The sequence below is a fragment of the Pituophis catenifer genome, unplaced genomic scaffold (assembly GCF_029215685.1).
Source record: "Pituophis catenifer annectens isolate HBS135680 unplaced genomic scaffold, rPitCat1.0.hap2 SCAF_2, whole genome shotgun sequence".
Classification (NCBI taxonomy): Eukaryota; Metazoa; Chordata; class Lepidosauria; order Squamata; family Colubridae; genus Pituophis; species Pituophis catenifer.
In genome coordinates, this window is record NW_027256882.1 from 76,229,781 (window position 1) to 76,244,728 (window position 14,948).

Here is a 14,948-nt window from a genome sequence, read left to right on the forward strand (position 1 = left end):
AACAGTTGGAGACAAGCAATCTCTTAGTGATTCATGCTTTATGCCATACAGGCTTCATAGCTAATAACCAGCACTCAGAAGCCAACTGGCAAACACAGAAGCTTGGCTGGTAGTACCAGTAGTGATACATGGGCACATCAAGAAGTGCCCATTACTTTTCTCTCTTCTGAATTTTGAACCAGCTGCAGCTTCCAAGTGGTCTTAAAGGGCAGCCTCATGTATAGCCTTATTGCTATCATCCAATTGTGAGGTGCCAGGGCAAGAGTGACTATTTAAAGGTCCTCCTGATCATGAAACTGGCATAGAGGATGAACCTATGCAAAGACCTCTCTGGCCACAGCTGCTATCTGCTCTTTGAGCTATAGCTGCAATCCAGAAGTTTTGTACCAGTCTTGTCTGGGGAAGTGCAACCCCATCCAAGACCAGAGATAGTATCATCACCAACCCAGGGGTCCAAAAAGCTACAGCCATTCTATGTTGTTGGGAATGAGCAGAAGACTCTTCTTCCTCATACTGGCCCTCAAAATACTGGGGTAATACATTGACAGTTTCACCTATAGTCCTATACTGCTTGATTTAGAGATCCAAAATTAGGTAAATTTCTTGTTGATCTGAACCCCAGAGCTGCGGTGGTGCAGTGGTTGGAGTGCAGTACTGCAGGCTACAGACTGCAGGCTACTTCTGCTGATCACCAGCTGCCAGCAGTTTGGCAGGTCAAATCTCACCAGGTTCAAGGTTGACTCAGCCATCCATCCTTCTGAGGTGGGTAAAATGAGGACCCAGATTGTTGGGGGCAATATTCTGACTCTGTAAAACAGCTTGGAGAGGGCCGTAAAGTACTGTGAAGCGGTATATAAGTCTTAAGTGCTATTGCTATTTTTGCTACATATATTCTGATTTGTACTTTTGATTAATTTTCCTTATGCAACATTAGGAAGTGTTGGAAGTTTAGTGTTTATTCTAAACCTGCTGGCTGGCTGGCTGAGGAACAAAAAGCTTTCATTTATTTCGGTAGAAATTATATGGTGTCTCTCCCAGTGCCAAGATTCCATGACCCAGTAAAGATAAAGCTCAAGCTAAAAAAGAGCTAAAAACTGAGGCTGCCTTATAAGGAGAATGAAAAAACGCAGCTGTTTATGTAACATTTGTGTTTATATCAAGGGACATCATAGAAGTTTTTCTCCCCTTTTTAGAACAGCTGAGTGCATCTGTGTAGCATTAAAGCTATGCAGTGAAGAGAGACTAAATGGTGAAAAGAAAGGTTAATTTTTCTGGCATTTAGTAAATTACAGTTAGCAGAAGTAGTACTTTTTAAGCCCTGGAAGAGCTGGGTGTTGCATTGGATCTTAAAAATACTAGACTGCCTTAGAGTATAAAATTCCTTCATTATATTTTTTGGCCATATTTGTATGACGCTTCATTGAATGAATCATATCATAAGGCTAAAGAAAATAAACCCATCAATCCATACAGACAACTACAACAGCATTCTTGATTATTTACTAATTCACTGATGACAACGGTGCTATCATTTTGCTTTAATGAGGATTTTATGGAAAAACACTGCTTTTACAAAATGATATAAAGAAGAGTCCAATCTAAGTGGAGGGATACAAGCTTTTCAAAATCTAGGGGACTGTGACCATGAAGGCTTGCTTGCAGACCTGGGTCCTTTGACATCTTAGAGGGCAAATCCACGGCACCTTCTCTTGGCAGGCTGTCTTGGGTGAACAGATTCTGCCTTGAGCAGGAAATAATGAAGCTATTGAGGCTCAAAGACATGAGGGACTTTGCAGGCAATAAGTAGCTCCTTGAATTGAACCCAAAAGCTCTTCAGCAGCCAACACTGAGGTTATTCAATTAGCAGTTGGGTGGCTGCATTTTATACCAGCTGGAGCTTCCAAATCACCTTAAAGGATAACCTCATGTAAAGCAAATCCACACACAAGCTGATAAAGATATATGTCAGGTTCTTGGCAATTCATTCAGTCCAAACTAATTCTTCAAGAATCTTTCTTAAACAGATTTCTGAGAGAGAGATTACAAGAATCTCAGCAAGTGAATTATTTGCAATTTAGAACCCATTTATTCCCCCCCCCAAAAAATAATGAAGCTTGAATCTGTTTCCCTCAGGAAAGAATGATGTAATATCTAGAAAAAGGAGTTGACTGGTTTTTGTGCTTATCCCAATTGTGCAAATAGTTGCTGATGTTGAGGTATATAGTTGCAGTGGACAAATTGGAAGTTTGGGCTGGCATTTTTAAAACATAAAAATGGATGAATTGTGTGACCTTGATGGGGCTATTATCTTCTGTCCATTAAATTAGCAAGTGCATGCAACTGCTTCAGTATGATTTATAAATGGATTTACCTCTCAGTCTGACTTCTATCAGCTGATTGGAAAGATTACTCCACAAATCCTATAATCCTATTCTGGGTGACATTCAATGTATTTGAATGGATGATGTAATTGCGAAGGCATACATATAGTCCTCGATTTACAACCACAATAGGGACTGGGAAATTGGTTGTTAAATGGTTTGATCATTAAGTGAGTCATCATATGACGATCTTTTTTTCTGGGGTCATTAAGCAAAACATGAGATTTCCATTTCCGACCCCCTTTGTCTGTCAGAAGCTGGCTGAGAAGGTTCCAAAGAGTAATCATGAAACCCCAGGATGCTGCAATACATTCCTAATGTCAGGTACCCAAGTTATGATCCTGTGACTGGGGGAGATGTTGCCATTCATAAGTGTGATCATAAGTCACTTTTGTCAGTGCTGTTGTAATTTTGAATGGTTCCTAAATGAATGGTCATAAGTTGAGGACTACCTTTAGAGAAAAACTAAAGAATCCTATGGCCCATTGGGACATCCTTTGAGAGAAAGGTAGTACAGTCTGCTGTGGCCAGTATGAACATTAAATTTTAGCAGACCATGTTTTTTTTTTTTTTACCCCAATGCTGGGTTGACCTGTGATCATCTAAGGAGAATATATATCATAAATAGCAAAATAATTGTAGTGGCAAAGGAACTTTAATAAGTCAATATTTACTTAAACAGATGCCCATAGAGGGGCAAAAAAGCAGTGGGAGTGGGAGCAACTTCCAACTTTCTGCCACATTCCCCATTTGCTTTGCTTGTAAGAAGCTGACGGAGGGCCAAAAAATCATGGTCATGTAATCACAGGGACTTTGCAACAACCACAACTGTGCAAATAAAATGGGTCTGACTATCATAGAATTTCAATTACACAGGTGTAATTGATCCTGGATTCTGTACGCATTCTTTTAAGTTAGTGGATTTGAGTTACTTTGATTCAAAAATTGTTGTGGTATAATGCAGCATTTGGGCTAACCTGAGGGTACAAATAGACACACAGATAAAGACAACGAGAAATTTAGTAGTATATTAGATAACTCGTGATCTGTTGGGTCATCCTCTCAGAGGATTTCCTTACCTAAACAGAGAAACAGAATAACTTAACAAAAAAGCAGTGGGAGCAGGAGCAACTTCCAATGTACTGCTGACTTTTGCATTGACTTTGCTTGTGGCAGGGAACACCAGAAAACACGATTGCATGACTGTGGCAGTGCTGCAGCAGCCACAACTTTGTGAATACAACTAGTGTGAAGATCCTTGAAAATTAAATTGCATAAGAGTAATGAGTACTGAATTTTGAACTTAAAATTTTTAAATCCATGGATTGGAGGTGTATCTTGATTCCAAAATTTGGGGGGGGGGGGTAATTGAAGGTTACAAACAGATAAACAGATATGAAGGTTGTAGCAGTATCTAGATAACCCATGATCTATTGCTACCACTCACTCGTGTGCATTTTCCCTGGCTCTCACCATACTACTCTCATACTGTTTAATACCACTCTTGCTATATGCATCGCATCACAGTGCAGCCTCCCCACCCATGTCACACCTCTTGCACACACCCATGCACCCTTCCCGACTCTCACAGTGCCTCTCGTGTAACACTCTGCACTTTTGCCACAATCCTTCACATGCTCATGCACCCACTTTCCATGCACCCTCCACAATCCACACCTCTTGCCCCTATATACCCCTCATGCTCTCTGCATCTTTCCTGACCCAGACAATGTGTCTTGTGCAGCCCCTCGCACCCTCAAATACCCTCTCTGACATGCATGGTGCCTCCCACACACTCCTTCACTCCCTGTCTTACCTGGTAGCAGCCACTTATAATATAAAGCTCATAGAAATAGGAGTAAAAATCTGGAAACCAGCCATTTCAAAACCAAAATTCAACAACAAATATGATAATAAAATCATGCCTGCCCATCCATAAAAGTCAATGAAAATCATAGAAGTCATCCACACAATGCCCAGTTAAATAACACAGATTTCATTGTCTTGCTAAATACCAGTAAAAACAGTGCAAGGCATAGCTCTCCCATTGGAGAGAGCTAAAGTAGATGGGCCACTACAGAGAAGGACTGGCTTCAGGTGTACATTTTCCTGATTTGACCTAGGGAGAAGACCACAAGACTTTTTCCATATATGCATATGGGCTGGGCAGATTCCACTTGGACAAGACTCAATTGTCAGAAGGTTTTATATTGAAGGCACTTTGGGCAAATGACATAGGCTGTTCTCCAAACTGATTCCACCAGATATTCTGAATCAAAACTCAACGATAGTCAGCAATTTGTCATAGAGAATGGGAATGCAGGTATAAAATATTTTGAAGAACCCATGTTGGGGATGCTGTCCTGGTTCTTGATACTGCTGCCTTATTTTGTTCAGTGCCTTATTCAATATTCATCTTGAAAGATTTCCATTGAAACACAATGGATGAAATAATTTACAAACATCTTAATTTCTCCAGTCATTGGTTTATATGTTCAACATTGTTCATTATAACTTTCTTAACCCCGGGGGGCAGCATTAAAGTCTTTGGGCTACATATATAAAATACAGCCACTTGATGTACCATAGGACCCATCTTTTCAAGCATTTGCTTCATGTGGCTGCATGATTTATGAACATCCGTTGAAGTAGCAAAGGTTATAGCTTGTGGTCATGCTGCCTTATTCTTTGTGGTTATTTTGGCTTGCTCTTTGTAGTGTATCTCTCGGGTATTAACCACAACTAGGTGGAGCTGTTTTATGTTACATAGAAGTTAAACTCTTAAGCCTCTCAAGTATGTGATGTATTTTGGCCAACCTTTTAGTGTCATATTCACCCTTGGAGTGTTTGTGTACCCTTAATATGAACCTTAGCCAAGGGCGCTGAGCCAGAATTGATATATACACGTATGCTTTTTATGTTGGTGAATGAAAAGGAAAAAAAATCTTATCTAAGAGTACTTTGAGATATTTTTATATCATACATTTCTTAGAAACATTTCAAGTGTTCGTCTTCCCAAGTCAATTCAAAAAATGTTCTTCAGGGCAGTGTACAACAGCAAAAAACAACCTGAGACTTAAAATCACACAATTGAAACCACAATTGAGATATTTTTATTTATATCATACATTTCTTAGAAACATTTGAAGTGTTCGTCTTCCCAAGCCAATTCAAAAAATGTTCCTCAGGGCAGTGTACAACAACAAAAAACAACCTGAGAATTAAAATCACACAATTGATTACCACAATACATGTAGTACTCAACTTGCAATCATTTATTTAATGGCTGTTTGAAGTTACAACTTACATTGAAAAAAGAGATTTATGGCCAGTTTTCATACTTAATGACCGTTGCAGCATCCCCATGGTCCTGTGATCAAAACTTGGGCACTTGTCAACTGGCATGTATTATGACAGTTGCACTGTTCTGAGATCATATGATCACCATTTGTAACCTTCCCAGCTGGCTTCTGACAAGCTAGATTCATTTAATGACCCCATTATCCACTTAACAACTGCAGTGATTTGCAATAATTGTGCTTAAAAGGTTGTAAAATGGGACAAAACACTGTTGCCTTGCTTAAAAACAAAAATTTCAGGCTCAATCATGGTCCTAAATCAAGGGATATTTGTAGATGGTGGTCACTTGTGAGAGAATTCCACAGCTACTTCAGCAACAGTAAGGCTTCCAAAAGGATATCAACACATGGACAGATTCCAGAGGGTGACCCTTCAGTTAACCTGACACTTTGGATGGTGTGATGGGCAGCATATAAATTAAATAAATAAATAAAAGTTGTGTATAGGTTTTAAATGTGTATTTATCTTTTATCATTACAGTGCTCTCAGACAAGCAAGCCCACAGAGATTTACAATAACATCAAATATTTAATTATACTCTCCCTCAGAACATATATCTAATACCTTAAAACCATAAAACATTCTAACCATGTAACACAAAACAATAATCTGACATTGAGTTTACATTTGAAGCGCACACTGGAATTTGACAACAACATTAAAAAGGGCCAGAAAGCAAACAATTGAAAATACATTTTCTGGGTTTTTTGTTTTTTTTTTAAATGTCACAGAACAGGCAAAGCAGATATTTAGGGAAGGGCTTCTATTATAATATAGTCACCAACTAAAAAGGTCCCAACCTTTGTCAGTTCAAAACAAGCTTCCCTTTAGAGAAGCACTTACAATGGGCTAAAATGCATTTTAGCTTTTGTGCTACTTCTTATGGAAGAAGAAATGTAGAGTCAATCTTTTTAAGGACTTAGCTGTAAAAAAAAAAAAGTTAACACAGACAGAGCATTTCTCAGTGGAGACATGCCAAGAAGAGTTTAGTTACCACATTTTGGAACTACTGCAATTTTTGAAAGGCATCATATATACAGAATATTGCAAAATAAAAGTAGCAGGTAACTAGCACATGGATCAGAGTAGTTGAATTGGTCTTCTCCAGGAAATTAAGTACCCAATAAACAAATAGAGCTAGAAAAAGGTAGACTTAAGTACTAAAAGGTTAAATCTAAATGCTTATGGCCAACATAGGTCAAACATAATCACCAAACTGTGCACCTGGTTCTTCAAGGGAAGAATTTCCCCATCTGGAGAGGAGGGGAAAATCAGGAAAGATCTCTTCCAGTTGCTCGATTCTCCTGTAAACATCAGTTTCAGTCTGTTCTGAGCCAAGCAGGAATCAATCATAGAGCCTAGCACATTAATAGGGATCAGAAGTAAACCTTTATCCTCATAGCAGTGATGCCGAGCCTCACAACTTTGACAGTTATTCCTCAATGTAAATCCTACCTTCACTAGCACTGATTATGTTACCTAATTGGAAGAAATATGTGTAAGCAAATAACCAGTCAGAGAGCACCAAGGAATCCATGGATCGTAAGTGACTTTCCCAGAGAGAGGCAGAGTTGGGGGTTGTTATTAGAGAAAATAGGGGTAAGTGCAGAAAAGACACATTTCCTAGATCCAATAAGATGACAAGATTCAAAAGAAGGAACTTGGAGATGCCCTCCCTGTTGGATCAAGTTGTGTGGGCAGAAGAAAGCAGTCCTTCAAGTAACCTGATCTCATAACATGTAAGGTTTTAAAGGTGACACACAGCATCTTGAAACTTATCCAGAAGCCTATTAGAAACCAGTGCAGCTTGCTGGTTTCTGATAGGTAGTAATGGTATTACATAGGCCAGTGATAGCTAACCTTTTCCAGACTGAGTGCCCAAAGTGCGCGCACGCGAGCAAATGCACGCGCTCATGCCTGAACCCCCAAAATGCAGTGTGTGCACACACCCCACACATGCGCCCCTTCCATGCATGCATGCCCCGCAGCCTGCCGCACACACTTGCGACCCCCCACACACATCTCACTCCCCGCGTATGCGTGGCAGAGACCTGGCAACTAGCTGGCCGGCAGGAGGTGCACACACCCCACGTATGCATGGCAGAGACCTAACAACCAGCTGGCCGGTGAGAGGTGCATGTGTGGCAGAGCTGAACTGGGGCAACGGCTCGCATGCCCACAGAGAGAGTTCTGGGTGCCACCTGTGGCATGTGTGCCATAGGTTCACCATCATGGACATACGCATTATGACATGTGCCCATTAACTACCCATGCCTCTGCATCCTGGACCAAGTAAAACTTCTGGGTTGTCTTCAAGAGCAGCCCCCAAATAAAGTACACTGCAACAGACCAACAGGGATGATCTGTAGAACTATAGTGAAAAAACTATGCAAAAAAGAAAAAATTGGTATCTATAATGAAACTCTTAATGATATCATTATTCTGTTTTGATAGTTGTTGTTTAACCCTTTGATTTTTATAAACCTAGAATTTTGTTATCGTATTTGATATTTATCTAAAATATTTGCCATACTGAGTTAATGGCTGTGGCTTAGATCTAAAGATCCTACTTTATCAAAGATAATTCCACTTGCAAGGGAAATACATTTTATTTTCATTTGAATTCTCCTGCACCCCTGAAACCAACATTTTAATATCCTCCTTGGAACAGAAAAAAAAATTATGGACTTCATTTTTATGGCCAGAGGGCATAAAAATGTGAGCTGAAGTGCAGCAGTCCTTTTAATGCAGGGCATATTCCCAGGCTGTCTTCTGACAAGAAATATTTTCTGAACTGCAGGATCGAAAGCTGACAAAAATGGAACGGCAAAGATTTAAAGAAGAAGCAGAAATGTTGAAAGGCCTTCAGCACCCAAATATTGTTAGGTTTTATGATTTTTGGGAGTCGTGTTTAAAAGGGAAAAAGTGTATTGTGCTGGTAACAGAACTGATGACCTCCGGAACTCTGAAAACGTAAGTACTAGTTATGTCATGATATAGATAATTAGTTAAGTATAGACTTTGTATAGACAAAGTTCTTGCTTACATCCCTAACCCTGTTAAGAATGGAAATCTACCTTCCTTCTTTATAATAGCTTTCCTGACTGTATTTCAAATTAACTCAATTTAATTTCAGAATTAAGTTTCATTTCTGTTATATTCTCTATTGTTTTCTTCTGTTACTACTACACTAGTTCTGATTGTATTTTCTCTTCCTTTCTTTGTTTTACTTGGGTCATTTTGAACTTCTTGGTTAATCTTTCCCAAAATAGATAACATTATTAAGCTATAATCAAATAATCTTCCACCAATGATAAGGAAAACACTTGATTCAAATTAACATACTTGAATTATTAATCTGAATCATCATGTTTTATTATCTTACTGAATTTAATATTACCAATGGCATAATAAACTTTTTTCTCTATGTTTTTTCCACTTCTTGAGGAATTGCTTCAAGTTTCAAATCTGAAGCATTATTGCTGATCATCTGTATGCCAATATACATACAGTATCAGTGCACACGTAGAGTTTTGCATAAACAAGGATCTCCATAGAATTGTAACTCACAGCTTTTAGCATGTTAGTTTTTAAATGAATTTATAATTTACTTTCCAAACTGTCCTCCTCTTAAATTAGGAATGTATTTGAATGTACTTGGCTGAAGGCTGAATCAGATAAGTCTAATTGCAAGAGGTAGATTGCTTACAAAGTGCTCAAACTGACCTGGAAAGTGTCATGAATGTTTCAGGACCTTGTTGTGCTGCAGAAAGGCAGATATTGCCCACAAGTAGAATCTCAATGCATCTGTTTTTCTCTAAAATAATTTTATTCCATCTCACATGTTTTTATTTTAGCTATTTGAAGAGATTTAAAGTGATGAAACCAAAAGTTCTTCGTAGCTGGTGTCGGCAAATCCTAAAAGGTCTTCATTTTCTGCACACTCGAACACCACCAATTATTCATAGAGATTTAAAATGTGACAATATTTTTATAACTGGGCCAACTGGATCTGTGAAGATAGGAGATTTGGGTCTGGCAACTCTTAAGAGAACTTCATTTGCCAAAAGTGTCATAGGTAAGCATGACATGACATGACATAATAACAGAATTGGAAGAAAATTTGGAGGTTTTCTAGTCCAATCCCCTGCTCAAGCAGGAAACCCTATACCAGTGATGGTTAACCTTTTCGGCACCAAGTGCTGAAACTGAAGTGTGCGCATGTGCGTGTGCCGGAGCGCTGGAGCACCAGAACCCAGAAGAGAGCAGCTAGCCACTGTGCATGCGCGTGCCGGAACCTGGAATAGAGCAGCATGCCATCTCTGGCACACATGCCATAGGTTAGCCATCACAGCCCTATACCATTTCAGACAAATGGCCGTCCCGCCTCTTCTTAAAAACCTCCATATATCATTTACATCACCTCTTCTTATTGAAAACAGATGAATTATAGTATAGACTCACAAAACAATCAACCCATATTTGGTTTTCACTGGCAATGCTAAATCCTTGTCTCATACATTCTTCCAAAATTAATAAAATTTCAACAATGTTATTTTTTCTTAATCTGTAATTGTATGATGTATTGACTATTATACACATATGAACATGAATTATAATTTACTTTTGTTTAGAAGTTTATGCTTACATTAGATGTAATGTATAAATAAATAAACTTAGTTAGCAAGCAGTACTATCTTATATCAAATAAAATCAAGATGGAATTATTTTAATTCCCCCCCTCATGAGTTCCTCTTTCTCAAGATCATGTATCGCATGATCAAGAGCATATTTTTCCCCCTCTTCCCCTAGGAGTGCACTGCTCTCTTTTCTTTACCAAGGCAAAGTCTACATTCATATCATCTTGAATTCTGACTTCCAATTTTCTTGTGAAAATCTATAGCTCAGGGATTTGCCACAAAGCATAAATAGAAGTAGGGCATCTGTTGACAAGAGGCTGTTAACTTTCAAACTTACATTAAAAGTATATAACATATAATACTTTGGCATTATTATATTAGATCAAACAAGGTATTAAGTGAAATCAACTTCACAGGATATTTGATGAACTTGTCAAATTCCAGATATTTTTTCAAAAAACATGGAGATCCCTATGTTATTGTGGAAAATTATTAGAAAATAAGTGTCTAGGACCTGAAAATACCTTGAATTCTTAGTCTAGTTGTTTATTGGGATTCAAAGTATTATTTGAATTAATATTGCCTGGGGGGCACAAGATTGTGGAAAACTGTCTTTCTGTGAGTTGAGCATTTCTGCGTATAGAATGATACCTTTGGGTTCAACCCAAAATTCCATCTAACTATCTGTTTTACTAATTTCAATTTAAAATATAGAAGTTTCTTTTGAGTTTTATATTCATGCAAAGAATGTTCTCCTTTAAATGTTCTTTTTTCTAGTTGATGTTCTATATATACAAGTATGTTTTCTAAGATTGATTCTTTTCGTTCTGTTCAGGTACTCCAGAATTTATGGCCCCAGAAATGTATGAAGAACACTATGATGAATCAGTGGATGTATATGCTTTTGGAATGTGTATGTTGGAAATGGCTACCTCAGAATATCCATATTCAGAATGCCAGAATGCTGCTCAAATTTATAGGAAAGTAACCTCTGTAAGTGATATTTTTAGTATAATCATTTTGCTCCTTCATTTACACTGTTTTTTCCTTATTTAACATTGTAAGCATTGATGTACTATTATATAACATACTATATAATTTTAATAAAAGTATTGTTGAAATAATTCTTAAATTCTCAACATCATGATTATGTTGAATACTTCATTCTCTTATTTAGGTCTTACATTTTCTGGCAAGAAGAAATTATTTCTTTTTAAGACTAGGGTTGAGGTAATTCTGCATATCCTCTCCTTTCTCATACCCATCCCAGCCACTCTCTTCAAAACGTAGAAATGGCATCAGTGTTTTTCAGATTTGCTCAGTTTCCCATTTTACTAATGACATGTTTTTTTTACTTGTTTCAGTGTTAATTTATAAAAAATCTACATGCAGATTGTTTCTACTTCTTTAATATTTATTTTTCTCTATTTTTAAATTTCCAAACTGCATAATAACATTTTTAATAGTGAAGAATGTGGCACTTTGTCAAATACAAACGGATTATATAATATATTTGGGGGAAACCATCTATGCTGCAGAACAAATTCTGTCCTCCAGGCACCAATTTTATTTCTTGAGAATATAGAACTCTGGCATTTCCAAAAAATAAGGTGACACCTAGGGATATACCCAATATGATATAAAGATAGAGCAATTCCTTCTTAGTTTGTCATTAGAAGATTTTGCACATGTATGATTTGTATTTATTTTATATACAGTTTCTTGTACTTTTGGAAGCTTGCTTGCACTATATACTTACAATAGATAATGCATATGTTCATATGAATTTATTTATTTTTATAATACCTTTATTGTTTTTATAAATAAGGTACAAGCATACCTAATGCTCCCTTCTATTTTCCCACAACAACAATCCTGTGAGATGAGTTGGGCTGAGAGAGGGAGGGAGAGAGAGAGAGAGACTATGCCTAAGGCAGGACTAGAACTCTCAGTCTCCTGGTTTCTAGCCTGGCACTTTAATCACTAGATCAAATTGGCTCTATGCATTTGTATGAATGTTTGTCAATTCGCTTTTGCCTACAATATCACTTAGAGCTCTGTGCATTATTCTGTTTCCACACAACATTGTCCCATCTATCTTCTTTTGTTCAGCTTCAGTTGTCACTAAACATCTTTGATATTGAGCTGACATGTGAACTCAGGGGGCTGACTTTGTTCTTTTATCTTGGTGTATTCTTGATATTAAACTGTATGAGTTGTATTCAGGCTACATTATTTTATGCTCAAATCAGTGATGCCTCATGAAATCAGAATTGATTTTGCCACTGATTTGAGTGGAACAAAACTTATTTGGGATCTACTCTATTATATTAAATACGAATATATAAAGAGTGGTGGAGAGAATTCATCTAGATTATTCTGCAAAGATTCCTGCAAATACTATGTGCTTCTGTATATGTACACAGATCTTTTTACTTTGTTTTCAGGGGGAAAAGGAAATATTGGAACTAAACTGTACTGTCAGGTTTAAGATCAAACATGAATTGTGGAACCTGTCTATTTTTCAGTCGGTGGAAAACTGAAACTTGTGTGAACACAGATTCATACACTATTTAAAGTACAGGCTCTTACAGCTCAGTTCTTTGTTTTGATATGTGCCAAGATTACATTTGTCACGGATTGCATATTTATTGTGTCATTTGTTTTTGGATGTTGACATAGCAAAGTGCATGAGAAAGCTTCTTTCAGAGACTAGCTGGGACGAAAAAATAGTGTCAGTGGAAGGGGTTAAGAACTTCTAAACTTTGTAATATATAATTATAGCTAATTATTGCTTTTCCATTTAGAAAAGGACATCAAGAGACCATCATAGGTATCTTTCCACAAACACTTAATTGGATCCTTTACCTTACCTGCATCTGAAATAAAGCGATAATAATATTTGTTTGTCATGCCAATCTAATATAAGGATTACCAAAGAAATGGATTACTATTCCATTCAGACAGAAACCCATTCAGTAGAGTTCACAGAGGGAATAAAAAAAATGTCAAGATATGTCTAAAATAGGCACAAGACTTTGAGGCTGTCATTTATACTTTTTTTAGAGACCCTTCCCCTTTCCCCCAAGATGCTGTTATTTATTTGCAGCAGCAGAATGTTCAGAATCCTCTTCCCTCTAAAATGCAGCCACAATGTCAACATTGCTTTGCAAATTTGAGGAACTTTGTCGAGGAGATTATGGAGACAAGCTACAGAGAAAAAGTCTTGTTTTGTATGTCCCTTACGAAAAAATTGGCTGTTGTCCTTATATTGTAGGAAGAATGCACCACGAACATTCCAATTATTCTATTTCTCTTTCAACAAAGCCTTTGTCTCTAGTTGGTACATTTTGTTAATATTTTTTTTGTTATGTTTGTGCCTGATTCTTATTTAATATCCTTCGTAAATAGCCTAGAATGGAACTCTTTCATTAAATGATTAAATGTCCAGGAAACAAATAAGCTTTCCAAGTTTAAAATAACTATCTTATGTCTGTCCTTGCATGCACTAAACTCTTAATCCTAAATTCACTTGCTTTTTTGGGAAAGTACTGTTATTTTATAAAGTCATCGTGATATGGTTCATATTTTTTAAAGTCATCATGTGATATGGTACATATTTCTCAAGTTTGATTATCAGAACTGTTCATGCAGGTATAAGCTTTGCTTTCCTGCAAGGTTAGTGCGGAAAAACACAAAGCCCCAGCTGACCAATCATGTTACATAAGCACAGTTTGCATCAACTATTTTGTAAGATATTGTGTTAAATGCTTAATATGTACAAAGATTAATTTATATCATTCATATGTATTATTATACTTACTTTAAAAAGTTAATCAAGGACAGACTAAGAAGATTGGTATAGAGAGTTCAGAATGATGAAGTTTTCTGGGAGAATTTAACCCAACTAATCAAAAAGAATTTATGTTTTATCCAATTGATTAATTAAATTATAAATTAGTCATAAATTAATGGATTTTATTGTTGGTTGTTCACCGCCCTGAGTCCTTCGGGAGTAGGGCGGTATAGAAATCAAATTAAATCAATCAATCAATCAATCAATTCCTATGCCTCCTAAAGCTCAATATAAGAGCCATATAAACCAGGAGACTATGTGTTCTACTCCCACCATGGATACAAAGTCAGCTGGGTGACCCTGGGCCAGTCACTCTTCTCAGTCCTAGAAAAGCGACAATGGCAAAGTACTTCTGAAAAACCTTGCCAAGAAAACTGCAAGGACTTATTCAGGCAGTTTCTGAGAATCGAACACAATTGAACAGAATTAAATAAAAAAGCTTGATATAGGTATCCTATTTTTTGGATTTTTATTTTTAAAATATACATCAATATCAATACATTATATAGGTGTCTTATTGAGGGGATTAAGAAATTATAACCTACTGAGCAAAAAGTAAATATTTTTCTCTCCTATTATAGCAATGGATAGGACTCAAAACATCCTCCAGAACTGTGACCTTAATTGTCATTTTAGTGATCTCCTATTATATCTAATTGGCCAACTGATTGTTTAATTTTTTTATGACATTTGCTCAAATGTAGTGTCTGT

The 14,948-nt window shown here is 37.0% G+C and overlaps 1 protein-coding gene across 1 annotated transcript in view; it reads left to right on the forward strand.

The window, feature by feature from the left end:
* WNK2 (WNK lysine deficient protein kinase 2) overlaps nucleotides 1–14,948 on the forward strand; it is a 101,927-nt gene that overhangs the window by 25,037 nt on the left and 61,942 nt on the right. The window contains exons 3-5 of the mRNA XM_070936977.1: nucleotides 8,542–8,714; nucleotides 9,599–9,819; nucleotides 11,217–11,374. Of these exons, the coding sequence (XP_070793078.1) occupies nucleotides 8,542–8,714; nucleotides 9,599–9,819; nucleotides 11,217–11,374 (552 nt within the window). The remainder of the gene's footprint in view (nucleotides 1–8,541; nucleotides 8,715–9,598; nucleotides 9,820–11,216; nucleotides 11,375–14,948) is intronic.